Source organism: Dendropsophus ebraccatus, chromosome 15 (genome assembly GCF_027789765.1).
Source record: "Dendropsophus ebraccatus isolate aDenEbr1 chromosome 15, aDenEbr1.pat, whole genome shotgun sequence".
Lineage (NCBI taxonomy): Eukaryota > Metazoa > Chordata > Amphibia > Anura > Hylidae > Dendropsophus > Dendropsophus ebraccatus.
The window spans coordinates 36,128,053-36,150,937 of NC_091468.1; the positions used below are offsets into that span (position 1 = coordinate 36,128,053).

A 22,885-nucleotide genomic window follows, 5' to 3' on the forward strand; every position below is an offset into this window, starting at 1 on the left:
TTGTAAAAGTATAAGTACAAACACTAGGTTTCATTTTATCACCCAAAACTATCAGGTCTTTTGTATTAGAGCCAAATGTCTTGTCTTCCAGATGGACTTCTCGTAGCAACGGCAGCAGATCGCTGCTATCATAGTCGCTTGTTTTTCAACATGTTTGAAAAACAAGCGATGCAACGATCAGCCGACATGAACAATGTCAGCTGATCGTTACCCTCTACTCCACGGGACGATTATCGGCCGAATATGCCGATGATTAACCCCCAAAGCGCGGTCTGGAAAAGGCTTACTCCCCCTTTTGGAAGAGATGCTGGCTTGGCTACTCTTAATCATGTTTTAAGACTCGGACATGGCCTCCCCTATGATCAATCTCCAGTAGGTGGCACTGTAGAGCAAGTTTTTTTCCCCTTGCGGAAATTAGCTACTTCAAATAAACTTCTCAAATTATGGCAGAGCATTATAGAAAAGAATTCAAATAAATGTGAAATTGTTTTATTAGCTTTTATTATACACCAAAATATTTCATAATGGAAAATAAAGCATTTTGAACACAATGAGAAGTAACGGAATCAAATTTTACTGATCAAACTGTAACTTGGGAAAATGGGGGGGGGGGGGGGGGGGGGGAGGCGTTATGTGATTGGTAATAATCTAGGCACCATGCATGTCTAGGAATATTTTACTGCCACCTAATAGGCGGATCTGGATAGTGTGAATAAATGATATACAGTTAACAGAAAGGTAGATCATGAGGTATTAGGCTTGTAGTCCCAAGACGTGACAATGAGGTTTGTAGTCAGATTGTTCAATGGCTAAAAGTGCATGAAAGAAAACAAAACAGGACGAGTACAATGAAATCATCCACACTCTAAACTTCTTGTTAGAACAAGTTAATTTACTATGTTAACACTCTGGACTCGGCCACCGTCTGCCGAGAAGCATTAAACACATTTCATCACATGATGCATATGGTATGACTGCACCTTCATACACATTGGGGGGTAAAGCACAGGTAGTGCTCACCCTTTGCTGAAAGCCTAGAATGACCTTTAGTACTAGAATAGCAAAGTGCATTGCTGTTAAGGAGACTGTGAAACACTGACAAGTATAGACAGCATAGAGGGTGCTCATGTCACAATGAAAAAAAGTAGTGACTCTCCACAGTTTTGGGATCCAATATGCTGCATGTATTAATTTCTCTTTATAGTGGTCAGAGCCTTGTTTTATGGATACAGAGCTCCATATCCCCTTCACACAGTTAAATGATACAATTCTGACTGTCTCCAACCACCACTAGGGGGGAGCATAGGCATTCATTGCATACTGTTGAAGTGTAATGCATATACAGCATCCAATATTCTCCTAAGTGGCGAATAGAGGTAGCCAAAATTATCCAACTTCAGCTAGGCAAAAAAAAATTGAAAATTGAGATGTATTAAGAAATTAAATCAGCACGGAATTGAGAACCTACATAACAAAAAGTGTTGAACACTCACTATGCACATTACTCATTCATACAAACATAACTCATAAGGCATCTGTATTAAATATGGTGGCTTTCAATGGAGCAGCTCCCCTGAAAGGAGCAGGAAGAACAAGAAATATCTTTACAGTTTTACTTAAAAGGGGGAATAGAAAAAAAGAATTTTTTTTTTTTTGCAAAAACAGCACAAGCCCTGTCTCCAGGTTGTGTGTGGTGGTACAATTTAGCTCTATTCACTTCAATAGACCTGAGCTGCAAAACCATATCCACACTGAGAACAGGAGTGGTGCTGTTTCTGGAAGAGAGCGCACATGTTTTTCTAAGCCTGGACAACTCCTTTAAACCACAAAAGAAACACAATCATAAGGTCCTTTGGCCAATAATGCTAACTGGGAAGTCACATGGGCAACTTTAGTGCATATCAACACTATGTACGCTCCACAGAAGTTACCTGCACCAATGTCCAAAAACTATTTCAAGGATTCTTTACACGCATTATGCCCATAAACAATCTGACTGCCAACAAAATCGGAAGAAAACAAACATCAGCACTTTTTGCCTGAAAGGCACTGTAGTCAAGCCCAGCTATGGAAGACTTGCTTGAAAATAAAAATCTGTATCCCAAATGCAGAACTGAAAACTGATTTGTGTCATCTCACAAAGATGATAAGTAAAACCAAACAAGAAAAAAACCAAAAAGTCTTAAAAGTTCATCTGATATATCCTTAGTCTTAAATACTACTCAGTTAAACAGAAACGCGTTAAAAATGTGAAAGAAGCTGTATGTTAAAATGGTAGGTGTGCGTGTGTGCTCCATGCCGTACAACCCAAGTCTGGAGTGGATTCCACTGTAGATAAATAAGGTAGAGAGTGCACCGACCAAACATGCAGAAAAACATTCCCCAAGGAAACAATGAAAGTCCTCTTTACTTCTACACACCGCACAACAAGAGGCTGTACATGATGCCTAGCACAGTCTAACTTCCAGAACCTTGAGATAAAGTGCTAACAGAGTCTCGCCCAGATGCAAGTGCACAATCTGGATAAGATGAAGGTTACTATGGAGTTAATGGCACTATAAAAGATGTCCGCTGAGAACACTACCAGGAAAGAGGAGGAAAGAAACACTCTCGGAGGGTTACATGTCTGTCCTATAACTGCAGGCTGACCAACACTGAACTGATCAGAAATCACATGTACATTCTGTTTTTTGGTCAGGATGAGGGAACATGTTAGTATTGTTAAGTGCTTGACACCGGCGCTTGCGAATTGGGATACCATGACTGAAATCCACGAGGAAGTTCTTGTCATTTACACATCTGAAAAAAATGTCCCAAAATTTAAGGCATTTCTTACCACTTCCACCTAAACTATTTCTCTTTAATAGATTCTTAAAAAAATAAACATCACTTCCAAAACCAGTTATATACAGTGATAGAGTGGCTTCTTAGTTTAATATTAAAGTGTCAAAGAATATGGTATAGCGTTTAAAACTGGTGCTTGAGTGTTGGTGCTTGTCGAGTGGCCGTTCTCCTCCTATTAAAGGACAGGCTTCAAGACTGAGCGGAGGGAGCGGCCATCTTTAGTCAGTTCCCGGGTCACACACATGCAAGGAAGAGGGACAGCCTCTTCTCTCTTCTCCACAGTGTTGTAGCTGCATTTCTTCAAATGGTCAGCCATGCTTACAATATCTGCAAACTTCCACTCCTTCACTGTGCAGAATGCAGTACTGAACCGCCATACCTGAAAAACAGAAAAGCATTAGAGCCATAGCAAGAGATTCCATCACAAGGGGGAAGATTCAGGCTGCTGAAACTAAAAGTGTATTGGAGCTTCCCCAAATACCTACCAGTAGCACCCAGGTTATGTGTCCCACCAGCTACTTCCTAGCTGTACCGCTGACTCCATTAAAGAGTCACTGTCATTTTTTATTTCATTTTTTGCAGAATGGCACATGAGCACTTTATAGGATAGCACTTTATTCTATTTCATTGGTATCTTATATTTATATTTTTGTGATAGATTTGGCACATTAATATAGTATTTATTTCATTATCTGTGATATTTGGGTTCTGTTTTACACGGTTGTAATAATATATTATATGAATTGTGTTACGCCAGTTTATATATTTCATTGCACATTAAGATTAAGTGTTTATATATGTTGGTCTGACCATGAGATAAGATAGTTTGTTTCGGTGTTAACCTGAGTTAGTGAGAGGGCTATCATATCCTCTCACTCCTTGGATTGCTTATATACATATATGGTTTTTTAATTGTTTTTAATCATGTCTGCTATGGTGTTTCTTTGTTTGTTTCTGGTGTTGTTTGAAATCATGTATCAATAAAATTTTATTATATATTCTATTTTGGAGGTGTGCGCTATTATGGTGTTCAGCTTTTTCTCTTCTTTTGGTACTTTAACTTTTTACATGCTCTTAAAAGGTTAAAGTGTCACTGTCGTGAAATTTTTTTTTGCAGAAATCAATAGTCCAGGCGATTTTAAGAAACTTTGTAATTGGGTTTATTATCCGAAAAATGCATTTTTATCATGAAAAATCAGTTTGAAGCTCTCCCCCCTGTCTTCATTGTTCTCCTATGGAGAGAGCTAAAGAAAAGAGCAAAACAGGACAACAAAGAGTTAATCTACAAATCCCTCACCCGTTATCTGTTCTGACCATCACCAGTGACCTGTCTGAGCTCAGATTACAGCTGTCACCCAGCTCCGTGCCTGTAATCCTCTGTTATCTGCTTTCTGCTGCCGGCTAACTCCCTCCTTCCTCCTCCCCCCTCCCCTCTCCATAGAGCAGACAGGGGACGTCTCCTGCAACAAGTCACAATTTTCAGATTTTTCAGAGTGGATGAAAAAGAGGAAGGAGGGGGGGACCTGGGAAAAGGCTTTTTACATGCAGATAATGGCAGATTTGGCTAATAAACCCAATTACAAAGTTTCTTAAAATCGCCTGGACTATTGATTTCTGCAAAAAAAAAAAAATACGACAGTGACTCTTTAAAGGGGAAGTACGGGCAAAATAATTATAAGACGTGTTATGGCCCAAGTTATGAAAATTACTAATAGACACTTATTATAGGAAACCTTTGATTCTACCCTGTCCTTTAAACTGCACATTTACACACTGACCACCACCTCCACCTCAAAAACATTTCCCAAATCTGTTCTTTTCTCAACCCTGACAAAAACTGCTGGTACATGATCTCATTATCTTGAATTTTAGATTATTCTGGAACTCTCTACCCTGACACATCCGGCTTTCGTCCACAATAAAGACCTTTAAAAGTAACCTGAAAACCCATCTCTTTACACTAGCCTACAACCCATAATAATTCTGCATCCCACTTTGACTAGTTGCCCCCCTTACCTACTGTCTCCCTCCCCTTACATTGCAGATTGTAAGCCCTTGTAGGCAGGGTCCTCTATCCCTATGTACCAGTCTGCCATTTACCTTATTCATGTAACATGCTTGGATTTTATAATGTTCTGTTTGCCACCCCCTAATGCTGGTATATACGCTCTGAAATCAAGGGCGCTTTGAAAAAAAAAAAAATATATAAAATACAGGCAGCAAATGATCAGGAGGAGCCGGGGATAAGTCTGTGCACCATGCTGTCTCTTCCGCCATGTGTTAACTGAATTGGGAGGCCGCATAGTGTAAGTCTATGTGGCCGAACAAGTCTTTTTTTGTCGGGGGAATGACAGAGCTGGGAGTAAATGCGTGGCATGCAGACTTCTCCCGACTGAATGGATCTGGGTTGAACACTCAGACCACAGCCGATCAAAACTTTTGACATATCACTCTGACATGTCATAAGTTTTTTTTTACTCTGACATGTCATAAGTTTTTTTTTAAAGGCCATACCTGCTCCACTGGATGAATTCTGGGAAGAAAAAAAAAAAAAAAAAAAGGCAAAATAGCTCTCACTGGCACTAGCTGGGTCACCAGCTTAAAAAACCAGTGGTGCAGGATCCAGGCCCAGCTGCAATATCTAAATCTATATAACTTGCCTTGACAGGTGTCATTGTCTCAAGATAACCAGTGACCGGTTGTAATGTTATGGCTGATCAGTGTATAGCAATTATTGGTGTCCATCGTTACTAAGTTATAATGCATAGTAAGAAGAGCAGCACCCATATTGTAGGATTCCCATCAGGGCAGATGCACATATCTGTCTGCACCCATTTCTGTCCGGCTCGTATGTCTTTCACCCCAGAACTGCACAGTAACAGCTGCAATCCCTGCTAATTCTGGTGTGGTGGTAAAACACGCTGACTGGCATGGACCATCATTCCAGATCTGCTAGCCAAATGATATAGTATACAGAGCCATGCAAAGAACAGCAGACAATGACAAGCACAGAACAGACTGAAAAGAACGCAGAACAGTGTTGACGGCAACTAACAAGTGGTGAAATACGACAAACTGTGAAATACAACAGCACTAGGTACAATAAAAAGAGTCTACAGGCCATGAAGTGGATGCTGGAGGCAGAAAAGCTGCAGCTTTAGTAAGCTATTAGTGTTTTCCGTGTAAGCCTTTCCTGCCCGAGCTTACAAATCAACCAAATAGGATTATAATGAAATGTGCCCTATCATGCTGCCTGTCAGAAGACGCAACGCACGTGTCTCAAGTATCAGCTAGGAAAACTAATACCCGCTCTCGAAAACTGAATGTGGAAGGCTGATGCAATCTTATTAAAGGCTGTGATATACAGCAACTATCCATCCAGCGACTATTAGCAACTTCTCACCAAGATGTGATTTATTATTATTATTATTATTTTTTTGGACGGACGGACGGACGGGGGGGGGAATTGAATAAAAAAAAAAAAAACACAGGATACAGGATTTGTATCTTAAACTCTAGGAAACCCAGTGACCCTTTCCTCGGAGTTCTGCATGATAATAGGGATGTGCTGCTGTTCAGTTACAGTCACACAGCCTTCTCCGTCACAGCTCAGCACAGTGATCTCTGAATGTGAGGGTAGAGGAAAATTCATATTGACCAAAGAAGGCACGTAAACCATTATACGAAGAGAATTAGACCATTCACTACCCATCTGCTACCCCTGACCACAAAAAAGCCTGCAATAGTATTACTACAAAAACTATGCTACACGTGTCCGCCGGAGGGGGTCAGGAAGTGTTTTGACACAATGGGGGAGCTTTATTAAAGGGTGTAAAATTTAGACTGGTGCAAACTGCCCACAACAACCAATCACAGCTCCTCTTTCCTTTCACCAGAGCTGGAAGCTGAGCTGTAATTGGTTGCTGTGGCCAGTTTGCACCAGTCTTCCCCATTTTGTGTAACTTCGATTGACTTTAATGGGATTTCCATAAGCAGCATAGCACAGTGAGCAGAGCTGTTTCTGTAACTTTAACATGTTTTCCTTGTTGTTCAGCGAACAGCAGAATGAATATATTTGGCAATAACAGCAATACATTACTATACATACATACACCATCACCTGTCCTTGGTCCCCCTTCATTGCTGCTCCTGCAAGGCTGTGAGCCCTGGGATAGGTGCGTATAACTTGTTTGTTATATATAAACCATCCCCTGCTGCCCTGCAATTTTGGATTTTGCCCAGACAACCCCTTTAAATGGGTATTCTGGAGCATCTATCTTTTTTATTTAACTATGCTTAGGGTGCACATTTAAAAAAAAAAAAAAAAACAGTCACACAAAAAAACACTATGCTTACCGTCCACCACCACCACCTCTCTGCTGGCCCCCGCAACTGCTTTCTGCTTAGGCTAGGTTCACACTGCGTTTTCAGCATCCGTTTAACGCATCCGTTTTTTGAAAAAAACGCATAAAAAACGGATTGCAAAAAACGGATTCATTTGTGTGCATCCGTTTTTCCATTGACTTCCATTATAAAAAAAAACGGATCCGTTTTTTTTGACGGACCAAAACAGACAAAAAAACGTTGCTGACCCTATTTTTCTGGACGTTAAAAAAAACGGATCCGTTAAACGGATGCTGAAAACGCAGTGTGAACCTAGCCTTAGCTAGTCAGTGGTTGCAGCTATGTTCTGTCTCTGCTACTGATTGGCTGAGCAGCTTGGCGCTTATGCAACACAGACACAAAGAAGTGTGGTACCTACACAGAGAGAGCTGTGGCGAAAGGGGGATTGAGAGGGGTAAAGATAGTTTTTTTTCCCCCAATTTAACTGCACCCTGATGACTGGTAATTCTCTCCAGACGACCCCTATAAAATTACACTATATCAGTTTAGGGCACCTATTGTTATATAACTAAAAAGAAGGGAGGGGGCAATCCACTGCTCTTCCTTCAGATTTAATGCTGGATTTCAACAGTAGAACGATATAAAAAGAACTACTAACCTTCTCTTTGATTTGCCAGGAACTTCCTTGTGGATACGGTCTCTTTTCCCACAGCAGAACCACCATTCCACGGGCTTGTAGTAAACTGGCACATACATCTCTTGTAAGTCTAGACACTCTTGAAAGTTGGCACAAGGAAAAACCATCAAGAAACCCTGCAACATGTTGCAGAACCTCATAAGGCAAACTACTAAAATGATCAACAAGTGGTCCTTGCGAAGTACTCCTTGTAGATTCAATGTCACTGGGTAAATGAGGTTGAACCCCAAAGGATTTCAAGTGTCTATCATGGATAATTTTTGATCCTTGTGTTGAAGGACAAAACCTACGTTGGGAATAAGTACATCCATAATAAGCTAATGGACACCTCTGTTCCATCCAGCCGTTTAGGCCTGCGTGAATATCGCCATGAACATTCTTAAAGTGAGAAGAAAACTCATCTCTTCTAAATAATTGTCCACATACAAATGTAAACATTGACCTCTGTTTCGTTTGGTATCTCGCAACACATTCAAGAACCAAGTCCAGACCAAGCGTCTGAAAGGGGCTAGGATTGGATAGTTGAGGATTGGCATGATCACAAGCAGAAGCTGAGGCTATCTCCCCTACCATGGTATTTGTTGCCAATATTGCAGAAGGAAATGAAAAAGTTTGTGTTCCAAAGTCAACGTGGTAACCATCTACATTTCGGCTGTCTGAAATCCCCCTACCACCAGGCGAATCCCCTAAACAAAATAACAAAGCAGCTGTGATTAGGTCGATACCATTCAGTCCCATCGGGTCTTCTTGAACTTCCAAGTCAGACGTGTCCACCGCTTTATTGTCCGTTCTGGCTTTGAACCAATAGGTATCAACCAAGAAAGGACGTCTTCCAAAAATGGCAACATTTCTCAATCCTTGTTCATCTTTTTTATCTAATATTTGTTCATTAGAACCATTTACGCATGGAGGAGGTGAGATTGCTTCGGCACTAGGCAAGGAACTACATTGACTGACAAGTTTTTCAACACCTTCAAAGGTAATGACAGCACCATTTTCATTAGGTCCCACAGTCAACATATTTTCTTTTCCCTGAGGAGCAAGTGTGCCGTCATCATGGAAACCGTTGCACAACACTGATACCTGGCTCACACTACCATCGTCATCACTTTCCAGCACATAACTACCATTGGTTCCTGGATAGAAATCACTTGAACCATTCTGATACTTTTGTTTTATGGAACTGCACGCTATTCCACTAGCTGCCCCATTGCTTTCATCATCATCTAATTCCTGATCCCTTATGGAATCATTTCTACAACTGTGGTCGGAGAGCTGGAAATTTTTGTTCATCTCACAACTTGCATCTCGTAGTCTTCCATTAAGCATTGCAATGTCCCTTGTGGCATTGTTTAGGATATCGAGAGCGGCAGCTAAACTTTTAGTGGTCTCCACTGTTGCTTGATAAAGTGCACTGTAGGAATCTTCATCACCGGATACACCATTTGTCATCACCTTCTCCTCCTCCTCCTCCTCTTCTCTTTTAATAGTTATTTGTTCAGGAGAATCAAGTTTTTCTGCATTTTTGGATATCATTGTCGCCACTTTAAGGGACTCTAAGAGCATCCTTTGATCTTGCAATGCTAGGGCCATATCTAGCTGTTCTACTTCATCAACGTCTTTGCTTAAATTTTCATATGATTTTCTATCTGCGTAGCTCACCGGCCACCTATTCCATTCCATAGTGCAGCAAACTACACTTGCAGGGCAGATCTGTAAATGTTCAGCTAGTTTATTACGGGTCATGACGAAAGGGCATCCAAAGCCACTGTTTAAGCAAGGTACTCTTTCTAGGGGACATAACATTCGATGTTCATCAGCTTTGCATGAGTGAAAGACTGCCCCGCAGACATGTGGACATCCTATCAGATCACAGGATATGCCAGTCTCTGGTCTTATCATACAGCGTCGACTGACACAACATGCACAATGTGAATGTTGATGTTCTTCATCCATGATGAGGCCAGGTCTACAATGGAAATAAGAAAAAAAAATTACTATTTTTAATGAAATGATTTACACTATATAACACCAATACAGCATAAATATGTGTTACAGGTACTGCAACCCAGCAAAGCAAACAGTCTATGCCTATGGGACCGAGACAGTGAAGAAAAGCCTCAAAGGCTGAACAGTATGGCAGGTTGCTACTCCAATCAAACCAAGGAACAAAGATGGTGGACTTGGGAACCTTCTTATAGTGACTGTTTAGTGGGCCGGGGTTGGGTGGTAATATAATTGAGAAGCTATACTTACCTATGAATATTAACCTTTCAGCGCAGCACCACCGCTCACAGTCACCCGACAGCCCACTCAGCTAATCAGTGATTGAGGGAGGACATCTCTGCAGTCACCAACTAGGTAGTTAGGAGTGGGTAGTTTCTGCCAGGTCATGACAACACAGAAACAGGAGAGAAAACTGGAGACTGGAGGTTGACAGTGAGCTGGGGGATGGGGAAGTATAGCTTTTTTTATTATGTTCCCACCACCCCCTGCCCACCCTGGATTTTTACATATTTCTGAAGTTCTCATTTAAATTTTATTACATTGCCAATTCTTCCATACTTTTAGAGACAGAGTGCACAATCACAAATGACATATAGGACTATGTAATAAAACCCCCACCTAGTAAGTGTGAAGTCCATCCAGAATAAAATGACTGCTTGGGAAAGAGGGTCTATCACTGCTGAACGCCTTAACTAAAGTGTACTTTAAAAAACTTCTGACATGTTATAGCCAAATATCAGGAGTTTGTATTGGTGGGGGTTCTAAAACCCCTGCCGCTCGCTAAAATGAAGGAGTAGATATGCTCAGCAATGTGCGCTCTTTGTCTTACTCCTCATGTAGCAGTTGATGGAATTATAAAGGAGTTTATAGCACTTGCAGTAGATGCAATTACCAGAAGTTCCATAAGCTCCACTATAATCCCATCCACTGATAGTTTACCAGTTAGAGCGGAGATGAAGGAGCAGAGATGCTAGACGCTAAAGTAGATAGACCGCTATTGGCAACAGGTCCTTTTTAAATAAGGGACTGGCTTATCATCCGGGGTCACTTTTGTTTGCTCCTCACAGAATCTGAACCTCTTTGGAAGAGATGTTTTCTAGGAAAGCTGATCCCCAGGAACAGGATGGTTCTAAGAAAACTATAAATAACATTGTTTCCTCAGAGATGTCCATGTTCATTAAACAGCTTCCATGAAGAGATCATAGTTTTTTGTTAAGTCATCTGAGCAAATGGTTCTAAAAGGGTATTTCCTACACTGAGCAGAGGCCTCTTCGTCCAGCTGCCTGACAACACCTCATGACAAGCAGCTTGTGTGTGTTTATACCAGGACAGGATTGTGCAACACATCAGTCACTAGCAGAGGACTAGAAATCTCCCATCACTCTCTGTGTGTATTCACATAGGCCTTAAAGGGAATTTATCACCTAGCCTTTTGTTTACTGATTAGAGTCAGATAATAAAACCTTTTCTATTCTGAGTCCTAATTCACACATCCGTTGTTCTGTCCGCAATTGTGGACAGAACATAAAACCAACGTTATTTTATGGGGGTGCGATCCATGCTGCAAAAAACCTGGACATGTTGTAATGCGGACCATTTCTCACTAGAGTAATAAAGTACACATTCGTAGTGTGGGCCGTGGCCCTGTGGTCGCGAACTGCACTACGGGTGTGTGAATGAGGCCTGACTGTCTTTTTATTTCACTTTTTGTGCATTGTTATGGGGGCTGCCATCTTGCCTAAGCTGTTGATAAAAGCATTTAGTGACGTGCTTTACAGCAAGGTTAATGGACATTGACAATATTACAAAAGTCTGTCCCCTTGAGATGAATGTGAAACATTAATGAGCATACTCTGCGATCTTTGAAGAGGTCATTCCACAGGGAGCTGTTATTGTCATATACTGGTGCTATCCACTGGTTTCACCGGCCACCACAATGCTGTACAGATCACTTTACAGCATCCTCCTATCATCATCATAGAACAGGAAGTCTCAGATTACAGAGGCTAGGCTAGCTTACAGAGCCCATTTTACAGCTTGGTTATTGGGCTGCACGGACCTCATTTAATAAAAAGTAATAAAGTTTCACTTACCTCTCCATGCTCCCTGGTGTCCTTCTGCCAGTTTCCTTCTGACTGGAGCCGCTTTTGAAGCTTCTACACTCGTCTCTAAAGTGATAGGCTGCTCAGTCAATAACTAGCTGCGGCACTGTCCCATCTCTGTCAGTGTTTGGCCAAGCAGCCTGTCACTTTAGAGACAGCTCTGGTCAGCAGGGAACTGGCAGGCATGAACAGGCAGGCGGACATTGGCAAAACGTGGACAGATAAGTACACATCTTTATTATTTTCTACATACTTTAATCAGCTATATTTTATAATATAGTAAAGTTAAAAAAAAAAAAAAAAAATCACCACCAAAAAGAATATAAAACATAACATTTGATTAGGTTACTTTGTCATGAGGTAATCTCATCTCAAAGTGATGGCATATTGTCAGGATGTACCTTCCTCTTATAATCAGTAGGGTCTTTGGCCCCTCGACAAATTCTGTGAATAAAGGGACCTCCTGAGTCTTTCCATGTACAGTGGGCATCACACTTACACAATTCAAGCGACTGAAATCAGATAGCCAGGACCACAATATGCTAGAGAAAATCCTTAATGTGCAGCACCCGCCTTATTGTTAGGATTAGGGGAGGTCCCAGAGGTTATTCCCTTTACCACATAAAAAAAAAAAAAAAAAAAAAAAAAAAAACACACACACAAAACCCATCACTTTTTATGAGCCATTAATAAAAGAAATAACATAATATATTACAGTTTATACTGTATGTATCACAATGCAGGCGCATGGACTGACCCGGGACCTAGTTCACCCCCCCAGACACAGCTGATGAGGTCTGCTCTACTTGAGAACACTTTTGGCTTCATGTATTGGACTTCTTGAGAGTTGTCAGGACAAGACCTCAAGAGTGTATTTAAGGACACGCCATCGCTAATCTCAGATTTCAGTATAGATCAAGCCGGCAGCAACAATGAAGTGACAAAGGACTAAACACGTTAGTAAAACTTTATTCTAATTAATCTGACCTAAATAAAGTGCAGATTATCAGAAGCATGAAAATCGGCTTATTTGTCATCACTTAAAGGGGGTGGATCATCTGATTTTTTTTATTTTTATTAAACCACATACTGTCTGGTCATACGTGCTTGTAAGCAGGTCCCTCATGCTGTAATGTCCGATTATGTACATACCACCAGAATTGTTAGAGGTTTTACAGGTTGCCACTGCTACACCGGAAAAGGCTAATAAAGGACATCCAGTTCACCCCCACTAATAACTGCACTACTGACCACCACAGACAGTCCATAAACTAAAGTCCACACACTGTCATTGGGGACCATCACCACTGCAAGGTCACCCTCCCTGTTGCACACTTAACATTAGGGCGGTCTAGGCACTGGGCACCAGCGATGATGAACGGGTGGAGGGGCAGAAGGTCTGGAAAAAGCAACAGTGCAGGAATAACCTAGCTGGAAGACGCCACAGGTCTTCACCAACCTTTGGCTTGGCTGTTGGCAAGAGATGTAAATCATACTACTACATAAACAAGCCAGGGGGTACACTAGACGGCGGACATGTACCAGTTATATGCACAAATATACTAAATTAATAACACCGTCTTCTGTCGGGCCTTAAAAGGAAAGCAACAAGATTTCCTGCACATTCGATTCTGGGCAGCGGACCAGCTACATTTCCAACAATGATAAACACGGCCAGCAAGGGGGGAGAAAAACCTTACAAGACAAACTCAGATTAGTGCTATGCAGTTATAGCCATAGCATAGTATAAACCTGCACTGAGGACAAAAGAGCCACCATAACAGGGCCACCAAGCTTCATACTAGAGAGGATACAGCGGGTCACAGTACAAACCACAGGGGAGAGTTATCAATGCTCTCCGTTGCCCATAGCAACCAATCACAGCTCTGCTTTCAAATATTAATGAGTGCCGTTAAAATGAAAGCGGAGCTGTGATTGGCTGCTATGGAGACAGACGCGTCCTAACTTTCCCCGGCTATAAAAAGGAGAGGTGAAATGTAGACGATAATTATGTGACAGAAGTCCATTCTGTAAGGAGTAGTGTAGTGTGCCCCTGTCAGTCTGCTGTAAGGATCAGTACAGTACAGAACGGCCAATGATTTACTGAGACATCTGAACATTCCTCCCTTTACCAGCCCTCCCTGCCATTTGTGGCTAGGACAGCTGCCGCTCACACTTGACCTGGGGTGCGGAGAGACGAGGATAAGGCGTGTATGCTGAGGCCCTGCTGCTTTCCAGAGTGACCAGCTGATGCACACAGGGGATTGTGCAGCAAGTGTTAAAGAGATACTCCGGGCTGGGGTCATTTTTTTTATTGTACGACCTGGGAGGGGGTGGATATCAAAGCTGCAGGTCACTTACCTGCCCAGTACCAGCATCGGGTCCCGGATCGCCGCCCCATTCTCCCGTCCGGCTGCCACTTACTGGTCTGAGCTGCGGCTTGAGACCTGACGTTTTAAGGCAGCTCGGCCATTTAGCGGTCGTAGCCGCGTTCCGCCTTGGCCACTAAATGGCTGAGCTGCCTTGAGATGTCACGTCTCAAGCCGCAGCTGAGACCAGGAAGCGTCAGCCGGACAGGAGAACGGGGTGGCCCGATCCGGGACCCGGCGCTGGTACCGGGGAGGTAACTGACAGGCGCCTTCTATATCCACCCCCTCCCCGGCCATAAAATAAAAATGACCCTAGCCTGGAGTACATCTTTAAGGCCCTATTAAACAAAGTGATTATCGGCCGTATTTGACCGATAACCGCTTTCTGGAATAAAAGGGCAACGATCACCTAACATGTACGATGTCAGCTGATCGTTGTTTGTCAATGTCTTTCAACATGTTGAAAGACAAATAAGCGCGACAGCAATTATCTGCTGCCATCGCTCCGTGCAATAGAGCGGCCAGACGATCTAACAATTGCCCAGGCAGACGCCCAGTGCTCGCTTTCTCTGAAGATCGCGCCGTGTAATAGTGGCTTTAGTCAACTTTCCTATGTAAGGATCCCTGCCAACAGAACCCCTTGACAGCGCCAATCAGTGACTGATCTTCTGTCCTCTGGATAGTTCATCAGTCCATTTTGCCTAGAAAACCCCTTTAAGTTATGTTACACTTGATCCTGCCGTTCACACAAATGGTGCTTTGACACACAACACTTACCTGAACACTGTTGCAGACTGAGGGTAGCTTCACACGTACCGACTCACAGCATTAATAACGCTGCAAGTCGGCTAGGTCCTGGCAGATCACTTTCACTACATACACACAGCGGTATGAACGACCGCTGCGTGTGTGTAATTTTGTCGGCCGCTTAACCCCTTCAGCTGCCTCCCAGCTCCCGCTCTGTATACATTACCTGTCCCTGCTGCACGGGGTACCGTCGTACTGCTCTCCCGCCTGGCCAATCAGTGGCTGCGGCAGGGCAACACACTGATTGGCCGGGCGGGAGAGCAGTACGCCGGAACCCGTGCAGCAAGGAGAGGTAATGTATACAGAGCGGGAGCGGAGCAGGAGCCAGGCGGCAGCTAAATGGGTTAAGCGGCCGGCAGAATTACATACACGCAGCGGTCGTGTATGTAGTGAAAGTGATCTGCCAGGACCTAGCCGACTCGCAGCGTTATTAACGCTGCAAGTCAGTAAGTGTGGGGCTACCCTAAGTGTCCTATTTTTCTTTTCTTCAGATTAACGATAATTATCGCCTATGAATTATTATTAATAATAAATTATAAATCAATTACAAATTGGACGACCTGAAATTGTTTACCATAATACATGGAACAATAGTCATTAGTTACATTAGTAATTACGATTGTTTGTCTACGAACAATTGTAATAAAAATTTATTTTTGTTGTGAAAACCTGTACTCTAGCTGTGTCCCTATGACAACACTTCCAGTAACCCATGGTCTATATAGCACATTTAGAGTCACGGCACAGCTGTCCATCTCTTCTCTCCCCTGAAAACTCTATCCCTGGAGGTCACATACTGCCAGTCCTTCTATAAAAGCCCCGTACAGGCCCTAAGTGATGCAAACCCAGTAAAAACATTTTCCTGGTGTCTCATGGGCAGAGAATAGATAGCACTGGCGTGTCTGATTTCAGAAGGCGGGTTTTTGTTAACAGTTTTCTAAAAATAACATTTTATTTTTGTTTCTTTTCTGCTTTATTGTAGCTAAACATAGTGCAGGGACTGGTGAAGGACTGAGGTGGTGAGCCTTGAATGAATGGGAGCAAAAGGAGTGTGATGCTATTTGCAAAAATAATTCAAACTAATGTAAATCGTAGGAAAAAAACTTCTGCTCTGCTTGCTTCTCAGGCTCCCAGCTCCCTAACATCAGCCAATCAGTGGGTGCGGTGGGGCAGTGCACTGATTGGCTGAGCGGGACACCAGGGAGGCGGGATAATGAAAAGCAAGCGGGAACGCAGCCAAGTTATGTGTTAGCCTGGCAGCTCTGGGTTAAGTGGGAAGAAACTTTACATACTTACAGCGAAATGAAAAATCTGCCATAGAAAATGACAGTATGGGGAATCACAGCGGATTTGCAGGATTAAATCCCCTGCGATTCAGTACGTGTGAAGCTACCCTAAAAAGGCTAGGTAGGGGACTGTAAATTGCAGAACGTAAAGGTGGCCAGTCACCTTTCATAACTGATGGCCAAGCGTTCAGCTGTCAAATCTCCCGCCCGCCTGTCCTCCCCATACACACTTCTGTGTTTTCTATAGCGAGGGTTAAGGGCCCTATTAAACCAACAGATTATCTAACAGATTTTTTTGAGCCAAAGCCAGGAATGGACTATAAACAGGGAACAGGTAATAAAGTAGAGACTAGATTTCTCCTCTTTTCACATCCATTTCAGGCTTTGGTTAAAAAAAAAATCTGTCAGATAATCTGTTGGTGTAATAGGGCCCTAAGACTCAGTGAAAGTGCTCTCGCTGCGGCTTATCTCTTTCTGAACAAAGGGGTCGGGCAGTGATTTTCCGTTACAGCCGACCCCTATCACCACCGACATCATCTGTTGGTGGTGGTGGTTCAGAACGACCCCATACATGCTAGACTGGTGACCAAAACAGCCGCAACAATAGTCTAAAGTGTATGGGGGCCTTAAGACACCTAGTGGCCAAGAGTTTAGAGCTTTTTTTTCTGGGGTAAGGATTTATTCTTGGTAAATAAAGCAGCGACAATTCAAAGTTGTTTTCCCACAAAAAGCGACCAAGTGGTAGAGCTTTTACTAACTGCAATGATATTGTGTTCCCTAAGGCTAAATGGAGCAGCGGATGGACGTGTGCGGCTGCTACACTCAACACAAAGCTGAATACTGTACATGGCTACCCTCCTGAGGTCCACTGACTTGAATGGAAATCAGATTGCATGCTTCAAACCCCCCTTGAACTATACAACATTCTAAAAGGGCAACTAAGATTGAACTAAACCATGTCATAGTGACATGTCTTACATTACAGAAACAAATAGCCTTCAGCTATTATCAGCTTTGCCCTGTTCAACCCTGAGATACATGCAGAGGTATATAACGTATACTGTACACTGCCATGCTCACTTTTTAGAGAAAAGCCGAACAAGGCTGCTCAGATGCAAAGGAGCCGACGGCTTCTGCCCCTTCGTTTCAGCATCTCATAACCTGGAGCACCACAGACATCTGACGTGTCGGAGGTTAGTTACCCTTTAATACCAGTCCCTGTGATCATGTGGGTGCAAATTGTCTGAGAACGCTAAATATTTACCTGCCTAATCTGCCCTAACCTCCGCTCTGCGTGTCCACGGGATGAGCAGCTTAACCTGAATAGTAATCCTTATTAGGTAAAGTCATTTTATTTCATGCCACTTACAATGGAATTTTGCTGAGCAAGTAGTGTAGTGTGTTATTAGGACGGCCACAATACCTTACTGTTTAAGAGGTGAGGATGCAAAAATCTATCAAAAGGTAAAAATTTGCAATTTACACTGATAAAGACCTGTTAATCATAGTTTTTTTAAAGGAGAAATCCAGCCATACCAAACATTTGTCAGCGGCAGAGACAGGGAAAAAAATGACCATCACTGATCTCTTACCTCTTCCAGTACTCGAGATACGCCGCCTTACTGACCAGGGGGGCCCCCGCCAAAAGTCTACTGAGTTGGGAGGACTGTAAGGACTGGCTGTACCGGCACATGGACAACCTGCTCGGCCAATCAGTGACTGCAGCGGCATCCCGTCCCAGTCACTGACTGGCTGAGTGGGCTGTCAATCAGCCGGGTCATGACATCGGCTAAGCAGAAGATCCCCCTTCCCCGTGCCCATGTTGTTTGGTATAGAATGCTACCCCTAGTGCGCCAAAGCCTTTCATTAGCATATGAAATAACCTACAAATAACCAAAAACTGTGCTGAGGATCAAGGTAATAAAAACACCTTCATCCTCAGCACTGTGCATAATAGGGACATACAAGCTGGTTAAATGTCACTAAGCTGCTGTTAGTTTTCCTTTAAATTGCGGGAATGTCTTCTGACAGGTCTCCATCAGTGAAAAACACCTATTTTTACCTTTATAGATTTTGCAGCCTCAACTCCTAAATAGTGGAGTTTCCCTTTAAATGGGAACACTATTAGAATCTTGTTCCCCTTAGCAAGCATTCATTATGGAGTCCTTCACATTCCCAAGAACGATCTCTGTAAGCAAAGAGCTTCCTAGGCTACATGTGAATGAGTTGTGGCAACTGGCTGGCATAGTTAAGATCAGTTTTCCCAGTCTTCTGTAGCTGTGCTGTAATAGAGATGGTCACTGGTCTGCCCCTAGAGAAAAAAGATGCACTGTGATTGCTTGCTACGGCCTACAAAGCCTGTGTTAGGAAAGCGGATGCCATTGGCTCCTACTCAGCAGCCCCTTTGACCCGGAATGCAAGCTGCTATTCAAGACTGGCTCTGGCAGACTCAACCCACCTGGTCAGGGTTTGGATGTACACCGATTTCTGGAACGAAAATGGGAGAAGCGCATGTCAAGATCTGCTGTTACCTCTTACCGGGTGCTCAGTCCATCAATAATTTCCCATAGAGTTCCATTATAAATATTGACAGACTGTCCTGCTGGCTGGGGATTGCATCGCGTTTCCGGATTATTTCCCCGGATATATTTTCTGATAAGAACAGGTGTCAGCAGTAAGACCCGCTCTGATCAATAATTATTGACGTCAGATAAAATATCAAACTTAAATTTTAGTAACATGTACTCTTTGAAGGGGCACGTCAGGTATAAATGTATCTATCTGGGGATGCACAGACAATGATAATCAATACTTACCTAACACGCTCTCCTTGGGTCTTCCTGTTACACATTCAGGTCCCCCCACTGAATGCTCTGGACGCTGCTTCAGAGATGGACTTGCCAGTGACAGCCCGATCAGCCATTTATTGATTAAAGTGGCAGCGCTCCGTGTATTGTGATTGGCTAAGCAGGCTGTGACTGCCTCAGAAGTAGTAGCCAAAGCGATCAGCGGGGGACCCGAAGGTGTCACAGGAGGACCCCTAGGAGCAGGTTAGGCAAATATGGGTTGTTTAGTTTCTATGTAGCTCCAGCAATATATAGAAGATTATGAATGCCCGGAGTTCCCTTTTATTAGGTTGCACAATTAATAAATCCTTGCAAACGCTCTGCAATCTAGAGCTGATCTCGCTGATCGTCGCTTGCTTGTGACGATGCGTCAGCCTTAATACAGACTCTGCACACATCTTATTCAGTTAGGGCCCTATAGCTGATGTACTGAGAACCCCGAGAACACAGATGAGTTGAGAGGTCAATCCTTCCTGGAGAACAGTAGATGAAAAGACCATGAATGTGCACTGGGCAGGGCTCTGAACGCCATGTGTCATCCTGTATTTGGTGTTGGCGGACTTGGTGGTTTTGTATATCTACATCAGTAGCGCTCACTCACTGATAAGTACGGAGCAAACAGAAAGACAATGATAAGTTTATTGTCCCTTCCATGATTCATACAGAAGGGGAGGATATGTGGCTATCCTGTGCTCTGCTAAAGGGGCCGATACACCTTCCATCACATCAGATCTCTAGAGGAGACTCAGGTGCTTTATACGGACAGCTGAAGCCGCTGCCAGACATTTGTATAAAGTCTATGGGGATCTTATTTCCCTCTATGGACCAACACAGTCTTCAGTCTATTTTTCACTCTACTTCAATGGGATCAAACCCATTCTTGTCTACCGGCCAATGCACCTGGCTGTAGACGCCACAGCCCATACATCTGCAGTGCAGGAGGCCTTAGGGTATGTTCAAACCACGGACATGTCTTTGGGCGGACGGCAGTTTGAGCTTGAACTGAATCAATGGGACAAGCAGAATTACAAGTCCTCGGCACAAACTCCTTGCCGATTCCGTAGTGTGAACATACCCTTAGGGACTGTGGTCATGCAGCTAGGTTTGCTTGTGTCTCTGTGGACGGGACATGTCCATCCATCAATGGGATCAGTCTCTATAGACCAGTGATGCAGCATTTAGCAGCAACGACTGGACAATGAGGTCGCAGCAACCAATCGTCTATGGATACCAAGGATGTCAGGGGCACAAACAATGGCACTAAGAGAGATTGCTGTCAGCTGCAGAAGAAAACAACCCATGATGCACTTCACCATGCTGGCTAGGTTTTCTCTCCTATTAAAGCATCTAGCTCTCGTCTATGGCAGCCTCAGGCCCAGACCACACAGACTTGTCACAGGACAACTGTTGTGTAACCTCTACAGCAACTGTGACACTGCAAATGCGTATAACAGAGAGTCCAGATCACAGGGAAGTCTCGATATAGTTACACAACACGGAGCAGAGCGCACAAGAGGGGACACGACACCGGGGGGGGGGGGGGGGGGGGCAGTCGGGGGCGCACAGGAAGGTACACGACACCCGGGGGGGGGAGCGCACAGGAGGGGACACAACACTGGGGGAGCGCACAGGAGGGGACACAACACTGGGAGGGGGAGGGGACACAACACTGGGAGGGGGGGGGGGGAGCACACAGTAGGGGACACGACACCCAGGGGGGGGGGGAGCGCACAGGTGGGGACACGACAACCAGGGGGGGGGGGGAGCGCACAGGAGGGGACACGACAACCAGGGGGGGGAGCGCACAGGAGGGGACACGACAACCAGGGGGGGGGGGGGGGGGGGGGGGGGAGCGCACAGGAGGGGACACGACACCCGGGGGGGGGGGGGGGGGGGAGCGCACAGGAGGGGACACGACACCCGGGGGGGGGGGAGCGCACAGGAGGGGACACGACACCCGGGGGGGGGGGGGGGGAGCGCACAGGAGGGGACACGACACCCGGGGGGGGGGGGGGGGGAGCGCACAGGAGGGGACACGACACCCAGGGGGGGGAGCGCACAGGAGGGGACACGACACCCAGGGGGGGGGAGCGCACAGGAGGGGACACGACACCCCGGGGGGGGGAGCGCACAGGAGGGGACACAACACTGGGGGGAGCACACAGGAGGGGACACAACACTGGGGGGAGCACACAGGAGGGGACACAACACTGGGGAGCACACAGGAGTGGACAGGGCACCCGGGGGGCACACAGGAGGGGACACGACACCCAGGGGGGGGGAGCGCACAGGAGGGGACACGACACCCAGGGGGGGGGAGCGCACAGGAGGGGACACGACACCCAGGGGGGAAGAGCGCACAGGAGGGGACACAACACTGGGGGGAGCACACAGGAGGGGACACAACACTGGGGGGAGCACACAGGAGGGGACACAACACTGGGGGGAGCACACAGGAGGGGACACAACACTGGGGAGCACACAGGAGTGGACAGGGCACCCGGGGGGCACACAGGAGGGGACACGACACCCAGGGGGGGGAGCGCACAGGAGGGGACACGACACCCAGGGGGGGGAGCGCACAGGAGGGGACACGACACCCAGGGGGGGGGAGCGCACAGGAGGGGACACGACACCCAGGGGGGAAGAGCGCACAGGAGGGGACACGACACCCAGGGGGGAAGAGCGCACAGGAGGGGACACAACACTGGGGGGAGCACACAGGAGGGGACACAACACTGGGGGGAGCACACAGGAGGGGACACAACACTGGGGGGAGCACACAGGAGGGGACAGGGCACCCGGGGAGCACACAGGAGGGGACAGGGCACCAGGGGAGCACACAGGAGGGGACACCAGGCTCTATCTATAAAGTCTTGCTGTACAATACAATCCCAGTCACCAGTAGTCTATAATGCAGATCTATAGGCCCGCAGCCTGTAGACAACTTCCAGTGACGTCACGGGTGCCCCATTATATATAAACAACGCCACAAAGTCCAGGCACAGACTCCGCCGTAGTGAAGTACAAGCGGCCTAGAGGTCTCACCTCGTCCCGCCTGGGCGCAGGGTACAGGAGCCGGGCACAGAAGCTGCGGCCTCCGCTGGTCTGGCCTCCTCCGTGCCGCCGCCTCGCCACTTCCTTATAAGCCCGAGCTGTGCGGTCACCGCTCCCCCTGCATCTGCTCAGCCCCGGCACTCGCTTCTCTCCCAGCTCTGTTTCTCCGTCGTCCTTCCCGTCGCTATGTCGTCATCACCAGCGTCACCGAATCTCCTCCCACTCCCCTTCGCCCTCCGAGTCTATCTCTATGGAGGGGGCGATGACGTCACGGCCTGCCCTCAGATGTCGCTCTGCAGGCGCTGGCGGCCATTTTATTGGCAGGAATGAGTGTGTGGCTTCTGCGTATTATTCTCACATCGTCACCCTGTGTGTATGGAATCAGATAGGAAATAATACCGGCACAGAAAGGACACGGGACATATATTAATAAGGGGATTTTATCATAACTATAAGGAAAACTTTTTTGCCCATAGCAACCAATCATATTGCAGCTTTTATTTACCTGGGTAGCCTGACAAATAAA

The 22,885-nt window shown here is 45.2% G+C and overlaps 1 protein-coding gene across 2 annotated transcripts; it reads right to left on the bottom strand.

The window, feature by feature from the left end:
* Positions 1-484: 484 nt before the first annotated feature.
* On the bottom strand, positions 485-22,551 carry FBXO30 (F-box protein 30). Of its 2 annotated transcripts, XM_069954360.1 has the most exons (4): positions 22,351-22,551; positions 18,915-18,943; positions 7,847-9,854; positions 485-3,223 (listed from the first exon to the last, which is right to left on the bottom strand). In XM_069954360.1, the coding sequence occupies exons 3-4, from the start codon at positions 9,839-9,841 to the stop codon at positions 3,020-3,022; spliced, it is 2,199 nt and encodes a 732-aa protein (XP_069810461.1). In that variant the 5' UTR covers positions 9,842-9,854; positions 18,915-18,943; positions 22,351-22,551; the 3' UTR covers positions 485-3,019. The 2 variants fall into 2 exon arrangements, with proteins under 2 accessions (XP_069810461.1, XP_069810460.1); XM_069954359.1 differs by lacking the exon at positions 18,915-18,943 and having other exon boundaries at positions 22,351-22,434.
* Positions 22,552-22,885: the final 334 nt, after the last annotated feature.

What these genes read in the sequence shown, in the direction of transcription:
- FBXO30 (XM_069954360.1), bottom strand. Translation starts at nt 9,841, where the DNA reads ATGGATGAAGAACATCAACATTCACATTGTGCATGTTGTGTCAGTCGA. An exon ending in CCTGGCAAATCAAAGAGAAG is followed by an intron (nt 3,224 to 7,846) that starts GTTAGTAGTTCT and finishes TCTGTTTTTCAG; the next exon opens with GTATGGCGGTTCAGTACTGC.